Below are 20147 nucleotides of genomic sequence, written 5' to 3'. Positions count from 1 at the left end.
CAATTCAGTTCAATCCTCATTTGATAATAGTAACCATTGTAGCACTTATGTATCCAGTTGTTCAAGAGAACTCCACTACCTTTGCAATGGAAACAAAGGAAACTTCATTTCATTGTAGACTAGCAAAAATTGTCATGATGGACAATAATGTTATTAAAGGCAGGCCTACTCCTTTGGAGAGAGAAAATCAAGTTTTGGTTTTCTAGTTTTTCTAATTCCATTTAAAAGGATGCATATCTATCCTCAAGATGCAATCTTAACAACAACAAATTAGCTGAGTAGCATCTTTCAATTGTATACTCAGTTGTATAAGATTTAAAATGGTTTGTTCATATATTTGAATAGCAGCTGCAGTTGTAACCTTCTTCCAAAAATGAAGAAAAGAGGAGTAGCTCAAAGATAAATTGGACTTAACATTGCCATCTACATCTACTTCTAATAATAGTTTCTAATCATTAGATATATGTTTTCATAGTATCAGCCTTCTCCAAAAATTGCTTTTAGTCTATTTATAAGAACAGAATCACTCCAACATCATCTGCCTGAAAGAGATATAAATTTCTATTAACTAAGATCAACCACTGTAATAATATTTAATTATATGCTACACTTTGAAATTTGTTAGATCAAAACAGATATTATAACATTCTGATTTATGTTCTTGGCACGCAACAGACAAAACCTGATGCTGAGTGAAGCTGCTCGTCTCCATTAAGAATTATTCCTTTCCATATCTCCTCCTTAGTGGAAGTGCAGAATTCTAACTATGAGATTACTAAACATTAGGGGAAAAGTTGTCAAACTATATCATACAGTAATGCCCCCTCCTGTTACCAATACCGTAAATTCCTCATACTGTTCAAACTGGTTTTATCCGAGTGTGAGGAAAACATATATCTACAGTTTCCATGATAAACAGAATCAATCACAATCCAAATTTAGACTTATGTGAGTAGGGATGTGCAAGCTGGCATGGCTGATGTGTGTCTCTGGTGTGTGTCTCTGGCAGTTCCCCCTCGCCTCACCCGCCTCCGCCTGGTTTCAAATGGGCCATTTCGGACTGTTCTGGGCTTTTCTGCACTGAAGGCAGTCATTTATGACTCGGCCATGCAAATGGCCAGTGTGGATGAACAATGGCCTCCAAAATGGCTGCCGACAGTGCAGAGAGGCCAAAAACAGGACAAAAATTAGCCAAAATGGCCCATTTGAGACTAGGGGGAGGTTGGTGCGGGAATCGCCAGAAACCCCACTGCGGCAGCACTCACCAAGTCCAATGTGGTATATCCACCATTAAAACAACAACAACAACAATTCTGTCCCCCTCACCTCAAGCCAGGCCTGAACTGGTTTGGACTCAAGCCAGACCAGGCCCAGCTCTAGTGTGCACAAAACTGGACTGGATCCTGTTTGAGTCGGATTTGACTCGAACCGAGTTTTCCGGTTTTGTGCATATCCCTATATGTGAAAGTCAGAGGGCCACAGAGGGTCTTGGTAAGCTGCAATAAGAAGTAGTTATCTAAACTACTTTTAGTTTAGATATTTTCTATAATTCAAGTTGAGAAATGTTCTATAAAGCCAAACTGCAAAATAAAGAAAAAAATCATTAGAAATAATTCAGACCACATCTGTTCCTTAATCATTACAACAATCTGGGATAGCATGTGAAGAGCTTCAGACACATTTATCTGTTTATGTAACCCCTTTCAGCTGCAGGTCAATGAGGTTACTTATATGGACCAGTGACTAGCTTCAAAACAGATGCCTGGAAAAGTAAGTGACAGCAACTGATCTTTTCTTACTCTCCTAGTACACTAACTCCAATTATACTCTTTATCGACTTTTTGTGCTCACTCACATTTCATTTTTATTCATTCTGAAGCCAGAGACAGAATAGTGCCATGAGTCATAGGGTTAAGTTACTAGCTCTAATTCAATAGATCACCCAAACTAGAAAACAGAATTCTGTATCAGATATAATCTGGGAGGCTCTTTTTTAGTTATCTCCTTTTGCAGTGAATTCAAAGCAATACTTTGAATATTTGATTTACATAATATTTTACTTATTTGATATACATTAAATATTTGATTTACATAAGGAAAAAAGAGGCATGTTCTTGGCTTGTTGTCCATTACAAATAATTTTCATTACTAGTAAAACATTATTGCATGCTATTAAAAAAAAGTCTAGAACAAACACTGTATGATTTTTATATGGTTTGTTGGGGGGTGGGGGGAACCTGGCATAACTAGAGGTCAGAATGCTATATGCAACGAGTGTTTGGCAACTGGTCACTAAATGTATGCCATCTCTTTTTGCCACATACAAAAACATCATTAAGTACATTGGGGGGGGGGACAAAACTACTTGCACACCTAAACACAATTATGACTTTTCACCACTAAGTGACTTGAAAACACAAACAGCTGACAAGAAGAACAGTGCTGCTATTATTTCTGATCACATTTGTTTGTATACAGATGACATTCCCCCTTTTCTTCAATGCAATAAGATCACTGAACCATGCAATCTGATTCAGTTTGAATCAGACCAAGAATGGTCTGATTCTTGGTCTCCAAGAATATCCTCCAAGAAGATCTTGGCAACTTCTTCTCTGGCAAGCTGTTCTGCCATGCTTATTTTGCTTGTCCAAAATCAAATATAAATGCAACCAGAGCAGCAGCAATGCCTAACTTATATTCTTTTAATTTCAACTAGCTGACCTGGCAGAGAGCAACTGCACCCCTAGTCTCTCCCCAATCCCTTCATCCCCAGTTTGTCCCCCCCAAACTCAAACCTGGTCGCCACTTCCTCTAGGCAGCCGGCCGGCCTGGCCACTGCTTCCTCTCTCCAGGCAGCACTCTCTCTCTCCGCCCAACAGATGGCCTGGCTTCCACTTTGCTTCTTCTCGCCGCCCAGGGGTTGGCCTGGCTTCTACTTTGCTTCCTCTCACTGCCTGACAGCTAGCCTGGCTTCCGCTTCGCTTCCTCTCGCCAGGTGGCACTTTTTCTTGCCGGCCGGCTCTGCCGCTTCCTTTCACTGACCGCTCACCTTCCTCTCCCTCTCCCCTCGCTTGTGAAATCTCGCGAGAGCTGCCACACATGGGATCAGCCACGGTATGTCTTAGCAAATTAGATAGATAGATAGATAGATAGATAGATAGATAGATAGATAGATAGATAGATAGATAGATGTAACTACTTGGGAGTAATTTTCCTCATGTCAGCAAGCGTTATCAGTGTGCATAGCACTTTAAAGATAGGTTCCTACCTTGAAGACTTCACAATATAACTTTTTGAAAAAAGGCAACAGAGGAAAGAAGGTGAGGCAGGATCAGATGGGTTATGGATATGCAATTACGTGTGCATGTTAGTTTGGTACATGTGGAAATATTCTTATATCATCCAAAATGTTTGTTCTGTAGCATCCAAACGTTTGTTCTTTGACCTGTAATCTGAAGTGCTGTGGTCCAGCCGCATTAGACGGCTGACTGTATGTAGAAGCTCTAGTTTTATAGAAGCATACAGCTAAGCATGCAGTTTCAATAATACAGTGTGAGATAGAATTTTTGTTCTCTCTTACTTGACTCCACAAAATATTTTGCTGTAAAATAAGTTCAAACTCCTAGTAGATTTGAACCGGACAAACCAGACCAGACTGGCTTAGCACTGTTGCCCACTTACCACCCCGCCAGCTCCAGTGACCAGGCCCCAGCTCAGTTTGAATTCCAAAAGGTTCAGGCCCGGTTCAAAGCCCCACTGTGCAGTAAAATTGCTTTAAAATTCGGACTCACAGCGGCCATGGGAAAGGGCAGCGGTGGCTACCCCAACCTCCACCAGCCTCGTACAAGTCCCAAGGACTGTGCTGGGACTGTGCCATGCCTTCTTCAGTCCTTTTTGGACGTGTGTGTGTGTGTGTGTGTGTGTAGGCCATTTGTTTAACCTCTGTGCATGCACACGGGCCATTTGTGTGACCCGAACTGAGCTCGGTCCAAGCCGTTTCAAAGGGAGAATCTGGTGTAAAGGAGAATCTGGTGAGGATTTCCCTTTACAAGCATAGACCTCGAACCAAGTCAAACCAGTTCAACCAACTGAACCAAACCGGCGGTTAGTCTGACCAGACCAGTTTGTGGACTGGCAGTTTGGTTCAAATTCAAACCAAATCTCAATAAACTGTTCTGCGTTCACCCCTATAAATCAGCACACAAATAAGAAAAAAGGCAGAAACTGTACAAATACACACAGATTCATCTCTTACTCCAGAGACCACAACCAGAGTGCTTGAATTATACTGCAGCTGCTTGCCACCTGGTTTCTCTTTTTATACTTCCAGTCAGTCTGCCCATCAGCAAAATCCTCCCTGTTATGAGAAGGACATTTGGCCCTGGGGCACTGTTCACAGCCCCATTATCAATTATCCTTGCTGCTGCGCTAGTCTATTGGCGCTAGTCTAGTCTACAATACAGGCAGACAGTCCAGCACCCTTTGCCATAATCAGCCATTTTTGCCCCCTGAAAGTTATTTTCACAAATGAAATCCCCCCCTCCATCCTCCTCTCTCTGCTGCTGCCTCCTATCTTCTTCCCTCATCCTTTCCCAATAAACAGTTCTGCTTCACTTAGTAAGATTAGCTTGGGTAAGACAAAGGCTTTCCTGGAATTCATTTTAAGAAACAGTGAGCCTGATCCACAGGAAACATGGCTACTAGCAGCAGCAACCTGAGAGCACCTGGCATCAACTCTGTGATAGTTGTGGAATCACACAGATCAATGTACATTTTTGTTTACGTTCTTTGTCTAGGAAATAAATCAGTGCCAAGTTGTCTCTACAGCTGTATGTACTACAAATATGGGCATCACAGCATAAGCTGAAGAGGTCAGGTTTACTGGAGTCTTTGTTATATGCTGGCAGCAAACCACTGCACATGAAAACAAGTCATGTAAAATAAGACACCGCTTTTGTTAGAAGTAATGTGTAAAAAGAATACTATTTCTTTCCAAAGGAGTCATACACTTGCCATGACTCCCTGTTTTAGCAAACTTTAATTCTAAGCAATAATATCATAGTTGTAGAGAATCGAGCATATTATTTGAGACATCTTAGCTTGCTATTATTATTGTTGAAATTCTGATTTGAAAGGCCCATGACTCAATTGAAGACTACAGGGAATTCACAAATCCATAAAATGCATCTTTTAATACATATTTTACAACTGTTCTGCTTCTCAGATGTGTTTACTAGGGCTGTGCATTGAATTGGAATGATGATATAATCAGATTTAATACAATGCCTATCAGCTGCATTTTGCATCACCAATATTAGCAATTTTGAAGCAAAAACATTTCTATTTGTTTCATCATGTGATCTAAAATTTAAAAAAAAACAAGTTTCCAGACCATAGTGTTGACAATCTATAGATATCTTTAATCTTTAAATGATACAGTGAAAAACTCCAGTACAAGAAACAAAATACATATTGGCAATGTAGGAAGAAGTGATCAAGAGGGATAAGGACCTTTCTTTCCTAACTAACATTTTAACTCAAAGTGCATTTCTTATTTACAAAGTGAATATAGACCTTTTCAATAGCATAAGACTGTAGTCCTTCCCTTTGTTTCCACAAGAAATTAACCAAATAATGCCATTTTGATCCAAAATGAAGCTGATTATGGAAGTAGGAAAGGGAGAAAAAATAGTTCTATAAAATATAAATATAAAATAGTAGGAAAGGGAGAAGTTAAAAGGGAGAAAAAATAGTTCTGCAGTCATTCAGTCTAACTATTGACCTAGAAATCTGGAATAGCTAATTAAAATTAATCTGGAGCATACAGGCATCGAGCTATGACTTTCCCTTCTGTATTGCCAGATCATTATTGTGACATGTGAATCATAAGATTCTCATGAATGCTGGCCACTGTTCAGTTGATTGAAAGAGGGCTCAAAAGTACCCTAGTTTGCTCTCTGTTACAGGCAGATGAAGGAAAGGATGGTGAATAGCTTTTAATATTATCCTTAGATAGAGAATTCAGTCTGTCTGGCACCATTCTTTGTAATTGCTGGAGTCTATGCTAGTGTCTGATCTCAGGACATTTTTAAAAAAAATCAGAGCTTGTGCTGTCTTTTTACAGAAGGATAGGATCATTAACCATGTTGTAATTATTTCATGGAACAAATAATTTAATTAGAAGCAAAAACAGTATTTAAGAAGGGCTTATTAAAAACTTATTTTAAATCTGAGGCATCTAGGTAAAAAAGATCTTATATTCAAAATTTTAATTATAAAACTCAATTGCAAAATGAAAATATATTTTGCCTATCCTCAAAGACCTTCTATTGCAGAGATTCTCAACGCTGGGTCCTCAGATGTTATTGGACTTCAACTCCCATAATCCCCAACCAAAGGCCACTGGGCCTGGGGATTATGGGAGTTGAAGTCTAATAACATCTGGGGACCCAACGTTGAGAATCCCTGTCTATTGCAAACAAGATTGTGTTTACAGGAAGAGTAAAAATGAAATGAAAGAAACACACTTAAATGTTCATTTTATCTTTTGCTTGATATTTAGTTTAGTAAAATGCCTGGAAATTTAGAAAACACATTTGTCAAAATTGCCTTATAAAGCAAATATATGCTATGAAACAGAAATGGATAAAATTCTAAGCATCAGTCTCAAGCACACAGGTAACAACATTTAATAAGAGAAAATTCCATGAGATAGTAAGAGCAAGAAGATAGAGTTCTAAAAAAGCATGAAGTGAATTTTGTTAATACAGTATAGAAAAACAATCCTGCTATCATGCTTTACCTTATGAATGGAACTAGAATAAACATATTTCTCATACTATAAAATAGTTCACAGTGGACTCAAGTGCATGAATACATTTCCTATGAAGTTTCTTGGTAGGTAGTTTTATCATACTGAAGACTACATAGGTGCATGACTGAACTTCAGAACAGTCTATTGGTCAGTTTGCATAATATATTTTCTTCTATATACAGGCAATCTTGAACATCCTTTGGTATACATTTTTATGGCGACAGAAGGAGCAAAGCAGCCTAAAGTTTATTCTTGATTGTGAAAATCATGTTATATTGTTAAAAATCAATCCAAAATGCAGATAAATAGTTAGGATATTCACTGGAGTAGACAGATTAACAATGCCACTGTTTAAAAATGGCAGAATTCTGTATATTTGAAAGAACAATACTGTTTAATTGAAGAAACAATACTGTATATTTGAAGAAACAATACTTCAGTGTAGAGGAAGGAAACATCAATGCTCCAAAATTCTTCCCTAATTAATATTATCCGAGTCCCACTGGACAAATGATGCTTCTCGGTATCTCACCTATGAGCATGAACTCAGTCAAATAATCTTTATATGTAATTTTAAACATGAACAGTAGTGCTATGCAATCACTAGCTGGTTAGTGACCAGCAATCACAGTCCTGAAAGCCACTAACTCCTAAGGGTAAAGAGCCACTAACTACTCAAAACATGAAGCACATGGTCCTTTGCATGGCTAGTCATTTGCAAGTTTTTACAGAAGAACGCTGAAGTTTCACTTTCATCATTGACCAGGAACTTGATAAAGATGGAACAAGATTAAGTAAGCTTCACATTATGGAGAAGTTAAACAAACCCAAACCCCAGTGGATGCTGCACCAACATCTTTGTGGACTATGTTAATTCCCTTTTGCCTTTACAGCTGAAAGGCTATTGTGTCTGTGTTCATTAAGCATGGTTAATGATGGTAACACTAGATGAATGGCATGCACGAGATTAGAAAAAATCAAATTCCAAATGAATGTTAAGTATGATAGATGGAAGGTAAATGGGGACAGGAAGAAGGAAACTGAGGAAGAGAGAAAGAAAGGGAAGTGGGGAAACAAAATACACAGTGCTAAATGGACAGTAGATCGTTATCAAAAGTGGACATATATTGCACTTAGTCAACCATATTTAACATATTCCCCTACTAGCATCACTAATTCCCCTTTCTCGCCTCCCTTCCCACTATCTGGCAATTATGATAAATTTGCAAGATGAGCTTATATTTTATCAGATCATAAGTTTCTGGACTGTGCAATGTAGCTAAATAAAATAACCAATCTGACACAAAGACCAGCAATTAATGAAAACAACAACATATTTAAACCAATTACATCATGTCTCCTGAACAGCATTTGTCTCTCAACTTTGCCATGTCAGCTCTTCCTAGACAGAGCTGAGAGGATTAAACAACAACTTTCAGAATGAAGAAATAACAATCATTACCAATATTGTATATCCCAATATTGTATAACTTCTGCACAGCATGTGAAAATTTGAACAGTGAATGGTATTCAAGGTTTAATAACTACTTAAGATTTATTACATTACAGTTTTATTACATTTATTACGTTGGGTTACATTCGGAGAATGTCTTGTGAATGATAGTTCACAATATTGGAATGCTTAACCTAACTCAACAAATGGGTTAGGTTCCACACTCAGATGTGGAACCTAACCCATATCAGGTGATAACTCAGGTTTCTGAGTGTTTGGCTGGCTGTGCTAACACTGGACTGAGGTTGTATTGACACAGCAGAGCAAGGTTGAGAAAAGTGCTTTACATTTATTTTAAATCAAGAACATTCATGCTATGGGTTGCAGTTCTGAGAGCTGTATGACTAATCTACTTCAAACATGACGACAAGCATTAAAGCACTTTTATACAGGAAATACTCTGAGGCCACATATAGATTGTCATATATATTTGATGTGTGGACATATGCTGAGAAACCACAGTTAATTGCTAGACTGTAGTCACTGCTACATTCTTGCAAATCTATTTCCAGTCTTATATTATTCTAATCATCAATAAGAATTCTGAAGAATTCCAATGCAAAATTCAGCATTCTGGGAATTTCAGCTTCCAATTTTCCAAACACTTGTAGCTGAAGACATTAGCTTTAATTATGTGGGTTACACATGGAGAATTTTTAAAGTCACAGCCAAATTTGGTAATCCCTACTGGTGACAGGGAATATTTTCCAGTGACTTCCACAGGTCCCTGTTTGTTACCACAACTGTGGCTATTACTTTATGGAACCCAACTTTAAATAGTCATATTCTCCTATTTTCCAATATTTGTTTGAAAATCCCAAATTCTTTGAAAATATAGATCTTGGAAACAAGCTTAATCATTTGACACAAGAATTGGAAATTTTTCTTAATCTGCACAATTTTCTCTGATTACAGAATGTGAAATGAGAGATGAAAGCTGAACACAGCCAAGCTGAACACAGCCATCATTCCTTGTACATTATATTTGGAAGCAAGACCACTTCTGAAATATGAAACCTAAAATAATTATTCATATGATTGAATAACTGAACATAGACTATTATGAATGAAAATATCACAGTAGGTTATATCAGCAATAACCTCACTGAATTATCCTTCCTAAAAGCAGTACATACTAGACACCATTATTAAAATCATCATTGGAAACTGCTTTTGTCTTAAGACTGAAATATTTGGGGATATTACTCCAAATGATTGCTCAATATAATCCTTTTAATTCTTTTATAATTTTAGTTAGTTTACTAGGTAGGGGGCAAAAAAACTGGCACTGTAATGCGTCAATAAGTGTTACACTGGAAATGCAATCTCCAGACAGCAGCCTATGGAGGGCAAAACAAAATAAATGCCAAGCAATTACATTTACAAAAAGACAAGCAGATGACAAGAATTAAACTCATTAACTTCACACACAAAGCTTCTGTGAACGACGTGTGAAAAAGCTCTTGACTTCTTGCCAATATGAAAATCATGTCTTCATTTTGTTTACAGAACCACAGCTTCCATTCCCAGCAGGACTGACATGGTATTTGCCAGAATACACTTTACTAGGATGAACAACTGGTATTTTGTGCACAGAGAAAACACAAATTATTACTAGTTTAATGTCTACAAAGATGTTTTGCAATTATCACAACTGTTTCATTATGCAGAAAGCTGCAGCAGATCACACACACAGTAGAATTAGTTATGTTTTTTTTTTAAAATAGTGGTTATCTAGAGTAGATCATTTGGAAACATATTTGTAACACTACAGGATGCATACTTTATAGGTAAAATTCCCATATTTAATATTGGAATGCCCACATACATTTTCAGACTGAACAGATAAAGTATCAGTTTTTCACGTTTTCTACATTTTTCAGCTGGAAAGTTGATTTCTATGGATGTAGAAGTCATTCACATTGGTTTTTTCCAATGGCTGCTCAGAGCCCTATTACGCAGCAGAAATGCTTACTGCGTGATCCTAGGACCATGAATAAGATAATGCCACAACACCATATGTGTGGTGTAGTGGTTAGAGTGCTGGACTAGGACCGGGGAGACCAGAGTTCAAATCCCCATTCAGCCATGATACTTGCTGGGTGACTCTGGGCCAGTCACTTCTCTCTCAGCCTAACCTACTTCAGAGGGTTGTTGTGAGGAGAAACACAAGTATGTAGTACACCACTCTGGGCTCCTTGGAGGAAGAGCGGGATATAAGTGTAAAAATAAAAATAAAAATAAAATAAAATAAAATAAAATAAATATGGCTGAACGATGATGTCTTCACTGGATGATGTCTTTCATGATCCCTTTCCCTCTGAATGGGAAGGAAAAAAGGGAATGCATCTCCACTGCCAAAACAATGTCTTGCCACACTGTAATGATAGTTCATTGTCCATCAGTACTGCATGATGGGGCTTTTGCTCTGATCCAACCACTATTCACAAATAATGCATAACTAATGGAGGCCACATGGGTATGCACAGGGCTGAGGATATCCAGTAGTCTGCTAGTCTGTGGTGAGTGAAAAATGATGCCTGACAAATGAAAATACACTGATGGGTAATGTACCAACATAGTTTGAAGTCTGCCACCCTTCCCCTGCCACCTCTGCTCCTTTTTGGTCTCATTTGAGTGGCAACACCTAATGCATCCTCAAGGAATAAGAGCTGAAATAGCCGTGATTAGTAGCTATTCCAGCTAATGGAAGAAACTACCCGCTTCACAGGATGAGACGCAGCTGCTTGCTTTCCGAGTTCTTGCATCATTTTTGTGTTGGCTCTGGCAGGCAGCAGTAATTTTTGTCTTCAGCAGAAGTGCTCCCCCACACACACTTTTTGTGTGTGTGACAGGTGCTGCCCTTATCCCCTTTACTCACTAGCCACCCAGAGATCAGAACAGGCAGGCTGACTCTGGCCAGCAAAGATGAGAGGCAGCCAGCAGCTTCCAAGGGCACTTGTGAGTTCCTTCCCTTGAAATATGTTGGCTTGGCACCCTCAGCCTCGGTGTGTTCACAAAACTTCAGAAGGGCAAAGTGGAGCTAACTGCAGGAAGGCTGGTGCTCGAGAACACAAATTCCTCCAGAACACATATTAGCATATTCTGGACTAAAAAGTAGTGCATTCCAATAGTAGCAGGATTGCCAACAAAGAACTTGGTATCTGCAGCTCAGTGGGAAGTATGTTGTTTAGATTTATTTTCCAACAACTCCCCCCCCTCCGCATACACACACAAATCAACCTTTCCCTGTGCATATTCTGAAGTTTAAAAATAGTGCATTCGGCAATTTAAGTGGCAGGATTCCCGTGAAGAACTTGGTATCTGAGCTCTGTGGGAAGCATTTTATTTAGAATTTATTTAGTCTAGCCACAGCTCGAGGAATCATCTGACTAGTAAAATTTGTGTCAGGCTGGTGAACTGAGCCAACACTTCTTCACCCTTGGGTATGCATATATGCATCCAAAATCCAAATCCAAATCCACATCCATAAAGAGTAAAGCAGTGTGCACAGATGTCTGAATGTGGATATATTTCATGTTCACTACATTTCTTTCAAAGGCATGCACACCCAAGGATCATTCCAAATTGTCAACTGAGTATCAGTTTGGTCACAAACAGCAATGAAGACACATCCTCTCTTCTACTTAAAACAGTCTGTTTCTAGGGAACATGATGACATCATTTTGGAAATGGAATAAAGATTCATGAAAAGCATGCCTGCGTTCAGTTTAGCATTATGCATTTCACCTACTAAAAACTATATTCAAATGAATAGGGACCCGTGTTTCATGTTGAGACAAGTACAATTATGCTTGGTTGATTTTCAAAAGCAGTCTTTGAAAACTATAACTTCATAAATGATTTACATGGTTTTTTATAGCACTTCTCTAAATCCAGAAAAGGAATAATAAATTCAAGTGAATGCAGGCCACCATACTATGAGCTGCCGGCTGCTCAATTGGCATCATTTACTATCCACCTCAATGGTGGATACAACAAAACAGACATGGAAACAAAGCTATGATCTTGACCATTTCAAAGTTTCAACACTACATCAAGAAAACATATCCAGAGATATTCCCTCACTACCGTTGGCTTTCCCTGATTTATAATTCAAAATCAAGTGTCATCTGGTTGATGCAATACATGACATTTATGTTATACTTTTACTGTAAAATCACTTAAAATTAAGGACATTAGACAAGAGCTTGATGAGTTATCATAACTGACTGACTGAAGGATCACAATATTTTAAATTCTTTCATTCACATGATGTGGCATGAGCTGCAACATAAACAGAAGCACCCATAATGATCCATGCAAAGCCTTTAAATCAAAGCTTGAAGCAGCAGCCTCCCACTGTAACACAGATCTGAAACTAACTGATTTTAAAACTATGAATCTGGTGAACCCTGGTTAGTGTTTAACCATGGCTAACGTTAGCATACCTTCACTAATGAGCTAACATTAGTACACCTTCACAAATAAGGCTGGCAAGGGAAGGGCAGGAAAGTTCATGTCCGATATACCTCTATTATGCTGTTGTTGTGTTCTGTCATGCCCCATGAAGTCTGGAAGGTGGAGAAGTGAGTCAGGTTGCAACACCACAGATATCGCCAAAGGACAAGTACCTCTGACTGCTTCATCAGCAGTCAGAGGAGGTACTTAAGAATTCGGACTGCCTCTGAAAGCAGGTTACCATTTCTAGACTAAATCTCCCTGACAAGTGGAAACTTCAAAGGGGCAGCCTTCTAGCTTAGTCTAGCATGGATCTCCTTTCCACTCACTCTTGTCTAGACTATTGTCAGTGCTGGTTTGCAGATATTGGGGAATGCAATGGTGTGGAATGGAGTGCACTGGCTCTTTAGGAGGATCTGGGTTCCAAGTGTGCCATCTCAGGGCACTTGGACTCCAAGAGTGTTGTTCAGGATGCTTTATTTGTGAAATTCTTTGAGACTCTGGCTCAATGTCGGAGGCTAGGACCAAATATACTACGGGTTCTGCCTCCTCAGGGTCAGACTAAGAGTTACTAGTCAGTATGAAGTTTATAACAGCAGTACCTGGGCCATGGTTAATGAACTGGGAGTGCTATACAGGTTCTATATGCCAGCAGAATAGTTGTTCAATCTGGGGATCGGAAGCAGCCATTTTTACTCTAATGTACTTTCTTTTGTGACCTGTTGCCTCTAGGTCAGTGCACACACACACACACACACACACTTTCAAAAATCCTGGTTGTGCTCCTGAAAACTATGAAAAATGGACACATACTGCATACTATATTCCAAAATCCACTACTAAAAACATTACAAAAAATGTATACTTAAAACGATTAGCTACTAAGTAAGGGGGCGGGGGAAACCTACTGATCATTCTCATTGTCAATCTTGAGAATACTTTCCCTACTTTGGAAATTATCTCAAAAACCAAAGCTAAACTCATATAGTGAACAGCAGAACAAGTACACATGATCACATATTCACAGTTAAGAGCTATGTTTAAAGCCCCAGCTATGTCAAATTCATAACATAAAAGCACAAGTGATTTATTTACCAGTTAGTGAAAAAGTACTTTTCACATGAATTGTTTCAACATTTAATGCTTCATGTTTATAAACCACCACAGAATGTTGACAATGGATGACAATATCAACACAAAACTTGTGTTGAAACTACCCTTGATTAAGGGTAGTTTCAACACAAGTTTCGGTGAAACTCAGTAAAACTACCCTTGATTAAGGCTTCAGGAGCCACTTTTTATTGTTTGTCACCCACGGAATTACTCAAAAGAAAGAATAAACATGCTTAGGATGTAATGGTCTATTTAGGCAAAGAAAGTTATCCAAATTCAATACAAGTAAGCACATTTCTACATCTAGAATACTCTACTTTGCAATAATGCTTTTGATTAAATTCATAAATTTTGATATTCTTTTCAGTCAAAAAAGGAAGAAAAGAAATATGAAGTATGCAAGAAAATATTGGCCTATTTAAAAAGTAATGTATAATAATGTAGCAAACCCAAAACAATGGTAACTTAGCAAATGGTTCAGACTCAGAATGAAAAGTGCAACATTAGCAGTTTAAAGAAACTCCCAAACATAGCCTACTGATCAGTGCCTTTGGATTATCTCAGCAACGACAGCCACAGCACTTCTTTATAGCAAATATAATTATGTTAAGTCACTGATTATTTCTAGAATAAAAGAGTTATTTCTCAATCATAAATTCTTCATTAGCGATCCTCAAGGAGAAAACCAGAATAAATCTTCTGCCAGATGCATCTGTGTACTACATAAACAATGCAGATTCACCAAGTGTATCAAAATAGTTTATATACGCACTTTCCCATTACTGGCACTCATTAAACCAAAATGGTTTGTTATGTAATAAACATTTAATTTCTTAAATTACTAGGATTTTCACAAGTAATCAGTAGTCAAAAAAACGGATATGCAATTTTAAATTATTATATCTATATTCTGGCATGATTATTACATGCAATTTACTCTCCTTACCTCTATTATCTTGTCATTGATTTGCATACCATCTGTTTTGTCAGCAGGTCCCTTTTCCAGGATTCTGGACACATAAATTCCTTCTGCAGATTCCAACTGGTTGTCCTATGCATGAAGATGCACACTTTTAAAAGGCATAGCCTTCCTAGAAATATTTTAAAGTATGTTGCTAAATCATTCAGCACATATTTAAATGAGATACCCCATTCCCTTTCAGGTTATTTGGGATTTTAACATCACACATAAGAGCCATTAATCAAACTGACAGTATTAGCCAACCATTTTAGCAGGTTTGACAAGATTATCTATTTTTGGTTATTCTGTTTACATGAGAATCTATCTTGTTTTGATCTGAGATAAGCTACTGAAAACAGTTCATATTCTGCAACAGACAATGCTTCATCTGAACACAGCCAACAGCCTAATCTATCTTAGTATGTGTAATTTTTAAAAGTATAAATTGCCAGCATGAGTAACTAACACAGTTTTGTTCAATGCTGAAAATGAGCTAGTGCTTAATTTTGCTAGAAAGAGAACCTATTCACACACCATGAACTGCCTGAGGTAACCCAGGCAGCTCATGTTGTCTGGAGCACCAAGAGTTCTCCAATCCAAGCGACTCTAGACCTGGGCAGCCCAACTCCTGTATCCAGGTCTTTCCTGAGATAGAATGAACCTACAGTTCATTCTACCTCGGTAGGTGATCATGTGTCGATCACCTTGGGTGGCTGGGCTCCTGACTGACCCACTACCATTTTAGTGGAGGAAAGACCGGCCACTCCACTGCTGGAGGATCCAGCGTGAGGTTTTCCCTCCTGCCACAGCTCTGCCACTCACTGCCCATGCTCATGTGGATACGCAAGCAGCGAAGTTCTGAGGAACCTCCTGCTTGTCTGTAGGGAGGCATGTAGGAGCCTCTCTGTAAGCCTTCCTGGAACCCAGGAAAACCAGTCATGTGAATGATCTGTGTCTCCTTTAAATTGACACTGGATTAACTTTTCTGGTTACCTGGTTAGGTTGACCTCCAACTATATTAAATCCCAAAGTACTGTTTTCTCTGTGTAGCATGATGGTTAAGAGCTTAGGTGCTCCTTCCTAGGAAGAAATACACAAAACTCAATAATACCAACAACAAAAATGAATGAAAACAAGTCACCACAGCTATTCCAATAAAACCATTATTTGTCACGTTTATATATACACATATACATACACACACAGATCTGTTGTCAGCTAAGCCAAAGATCTTTCTTCTTCTCCATTCCTCATTGTCTAGACCAGTGGTTCCCAACCTGGGAATCTCCAGATGTTGATGAACTACAATTCCCATCATCCCCAGCCACATTAATTTGTAGCTGGGGCTGATGGGAGTTGTTCAGCAGCATCTGGAGGCCTCCAGGTTGAGAGCCACTGGTCTAGACTAAATTTAGCACAATATTTTCTGCAAACACACTGTTTATTCAGTTCAGTCTCAAGCATTCATAGAGATGGAGCCTATATAAAAATAGACGTGTGATTCCAGCATTTAACAGAATAAGCTTAAGAAAATGCTCACGTTTATATACCACCACTACCAACCCTACACACAACAGGTTAGAATAAAAAGTTTACAAGTCAAATGTAAAGTTTGAAAAACTTACCTTATAAGCTTTCCTCAAGTGTGAGGCCAGAAAGACAATCTATACATGTTCAAAAGGCACTACTGTTTATTATTACTTCCGGTATTGAGCCTGGCACTAAAAACCACCTTAGCTCTAGTTAGCTGTGGTTCAGAATTAACAATATAATCCAAAACTCAGTTTTGAATTTTGAGCACAATGGGACTTACTCCCAAATAAATGCAGTTAAGGATTGTAGCTTAAGCCTGCCACCTATGAAGGCTTGTGACCCCTTCCTTGTGCTTTTCTTTGCCTGAGGGAAATTATTAACTTTAAAAAAAAAAACCCTATTAGCAGAAATTTCACATGTGCAGTTTCTCCCTAAATTTTTGGTCCTGAGCACAGCACCTGCTGGACATCTGGTCAGGGTGAACAAAAATGTAAACCCGCACCAGATCTCTCTCAGTCTAGACCTCAGGCACCAGCCAAAAGAAAAACAGGACAGTTTTCTCAGAAGGAACTGCAGTGAGATGCTTTTCCAAGAGCGGGAGCTGCTAAGGCACAATAATAGGGCAACTGACCAGTTTACAGGTCTTGCCTTTTTAAAGCATCTATTTTTAAAATGCGCCGCCGGATCAAACCTCAGATCCATTTGGTCTAGCATCCTGTTTCCCACAGTACCCAACCAGATGCTTCCAGAAAAGCAACTCAAGAAGGCCCCGCCCAGCTGTTTTCCACGGTACCCAGCCAGAATGATGCTTCTGAACAGCAGTTCATGCAGCTGTTTGGTCAGCCGCTGCTAACCCCTCATGCGCATACCCTGCCTCTGAACATGGAGGTGCCATCATGACTACTACCCACTGGCACTCAGACCTATCCTTCATGAACTTCGCTAATCCTCCATTCAGGTCGTCAACTCCAACAATCCCGGTTGCCTCAGGGAATCCCGTAAACGAATAAGGTCCTGGGTGGGTGGAGAAATCCTTGCCCGTCCCTCACCTTGCCGTGTGGGCCGCTCGCCAGGCTGCCGGCGATGCTGCCGATGGGTCTGGCGTGCGGGCTGAACTTCTGCCAGGAGCTGTGCGTCGTGGGCTGCTCCGCGCTCTGCAGCCGGGCCAGCAGCGCCGCCTCCCTCTTGCTCCACTGGCGGGCCTGCCTCTCGAGCAGCTCTCGCTCCAGGCTGACTTGCTTGCTTCGCAGGGTGCGCAGCGCGTGCAAGCAGCAGCGACTCCCGCTCCCGTCGTCGCTGCCGCTACAGCCCGCCCGTTGTGGCGGCTTCTGCTGCCCTCCGCCGCTCGCCCCTAAGTCTCGCTGCAGTAGCAGCAGCCCTAATCCGCAACCCGTCGTCTGGTAGATGCCGGCGGGCCGGTGCGGGTAGCTGTCGTCGCGCATGTGCAGATCCTCGAGGACTTCAGGGCTGCCCTTTGAGTCGCGCCGGCAGCGGGCCGGGCTGTAGTCGCAGTGCTCGACGTGCGCCGCCAGCTGGTGGAGCGGCACGCGCCGGCTGCAGCCCCGAGCGCGGTAGGCGCACTTGACTGCCAGCCGCAGCACCAGGTTCCGCAGCGGCAGCACCCGATGCAGCTCCTGGACGGAGATGCGCTGGCAGCGCAGGGGGCACCGCCGCTGCTGCACCGCCCACGGCAGCAAGCAGCCGGCGCAGAAGACATGCCCACAAGGGGTGGACAGAGGCTCGTCCAGCACTTGGCAGCACAGCTTGCACTTTAGATCCGGGTCCACTGGCTCCACAAAGCGATCCGAGTCAAGACCCATGGCCGGATGGAGAGAGGGCAAACTGTCCTGCGGTCGCTGTACCACTGCGACTTTCCCCCCGAGAGAGACACGGCGGTCCTCCTCCTATTTGCAACAACTCGAAGCAAAGGGAAGAGATGGAGGAAAAGTGAAGAGGCTCTGGAAGGAGAAGGGTAGATCGCCAGTCGGAGTTCGCTTGAAGTTTTCAGAGGCTCGCCACGGATACTGCCGTATTACCTCTAATAGGCGCGTCTGCCAATGGCTCTTCCCTTCTCTACTGTCAACACCTCCACCCTTTCATTGCATCTGGGCGTGGAAAGCGCGCGGGGGATGGCCGGGAGCCAGTGGCTCGCTCGCCCTGCAGATTATCGACGACGCTTTAAAATTGAGGCGGGCGAGGGCGAGCAAAAAGCGGGGGGTGGGGGAGGTCGTTTCAGCTCTCAAAAAAGCCAAAGAACGACAGAACAAAACAAACGCCAAAACGCTCTTTTCACCCAGTCCTAAACGAGTTTTCGTGCAAGTAAATTAGTAATTCCCATAGATTTCAGTGGGGGGCTTGGTTCTAAAAAGCGATTAGCGATAGATACCCAAACAAAGCTAAACTCCCGCGAGAACAAAGATAAACTGCCCGGTAGCTTCAGACCAGCTTCAAAGACCCCGACCGCCGCAATCTGGTAAGCACTCCGAGATGTTTCCCTTTCCCCTCTCAATAGTCCCTCTTCGCGCTGCATCGGAAGCTCTTGGAAGAAGCTGCTTCAGAGGGATGGAATTGGCCATTCAGTGGCCAATTCCTGTTAGGTATCTCGTTATATGTAATTGTAACGCTCCCTGCATAACGAAAAGAGCACATCGAATTCCAGGATTTCAAACATATATCCCAGTCACTGGAAGGAATTTGGTTGGATTGGGCTTGTAATTAATGAACCACATTAGCTGGGATTGCACTGTTCTGTGCTTGTGAATACCAGTATAGTTCCAGTGAGCCTGTGCAGAATGCATTTCAAATGCTAAACAGCCACACTGGTCCCCTTTGCATCTGGGAATGAAAAGCTGCCAGATCAGAAGCCGGGGAAGGAGTCCAAACTCCCATCATTTTACAAATTATATGTCAAGGTTTCTGTGGCTTTTGGTTTGGGTGATTTATCAAATTCCAGCACTTACTTCTCTTAACCATTGAAATGTTTGGCTGGGTTATTTCTTCCTACCTAATCTATAATTTCCACTGTTTTTCTCCACAATCAAGGGACAGGAAAACAATTTGCTGAAAGTTCAGGTTTGGAACTTGTGTAGGCAGCACATCCTGATGAGAAGAGGAAGGGAAGGGCCATTCCCCTCTGTAGGAGTGTGGTACAGGTTCATTTTGTCTACTGCTTTCCTCTGCTGCCCTGCCCCAGCAGAGCCCACACCCTTCATTAATGGGGCAGGGTTTCTCTTTAAACCTCATATTCTTACACACTTATTTGACTTGAATGTCCTAAAAACACACCATGTTATTTAAGGCTATGTTGTGAAACTGGAACTAAAAACAAGTGAAGCATCTGTCATTTTTGTTCATTGGCTCCATGCTCCACCCTTTGGTGTTTTTTGTCCTAGGGAAATATTATTAGGCAAGATATTTTTTGAGTGAGGGGCTACAACTTACCAGACTGTGGTCCCTAGAAGCTTTTCAGTATGGGTTCTCAATCTGGATTACGCAACAGAGGAGAGCTGGTCTCTTGTTCATGTACAAAGCACTTTACTTCACCACTAGTAGCTAAGACATCCTTGACTTTAAAAAAGAAGGTTGGAAATTACTGTTGCTTAGTGCAGAAAATTCATAGTCCAAAAGAACACTACTGATGTTCCTTATTTCAGTCAAAGTTGTAAATGGGAAAACATTAGCATGTGTCTACACTAAGCAGGTATCATGCTAGAGGGAAAACTAGATAGGAACATAGGAAGCTGCCTTATACC

General features: G+C 40.7%; 1 protein-coding gene across 4 annotated transcripts in view; it reads right to left on the bottom strand.

Annotated features, from left to right (window-relative positions):
* PDZRN4 (PDZ domain containing ring finger 4) overlaps positions 1–20147 on the bottom strand; it is a 434390-nt gene that overhangs the window by 402608 nt on the left and 11635 nt on the right. Inside the window, exons 1-3 of one of the 4 annotated variants that reach the window (XM_053255824.1) lie at positions 19837–19941; positions 15856–15942; positions 14848–14952 (exon numbers count right to left, since the gene is read on the bottom strand). In XM_053255824.1, coding sequence (XP_053111799.1) covers positions 14848–14952; positions 15856–15915 — 165 coding nt within the window. In that variant the 5' untranslated portion in view covers positions 15916–15942; positions 19837–19941. Of the gene's footprint in view, positions 1–14847; positions 14993–15855; positions 15943–17444; positions 17887–19836; positions 19942–20147 lie in introns of those variants that run through there. The other 3 variants (XM_053255823.1, XM_053255822.1, XM_053255826.1) reach the window with 3 other exon arrangements.

The sequence above is a fragment of the Hemicordylus capensis genome, chromosome 5 (assembly GCF_027244095.1).
Source record: "Hemicordylus capensis ecotype Gifberg chromosome 5, rHemCap1.1.pri, whole genome shotgun sequence".
NCBI lineage: Eukaryota > Metazoa > Chordata > Lepidosauria > Squamata > Cordylidae > Hemicordylus > Hemicordylus capensis.
The sequence above is the reverse complement of the archived record's forward strand: the minus strand, read 5'-3'. Positions and strand labels throughout refer to the sequence as shown.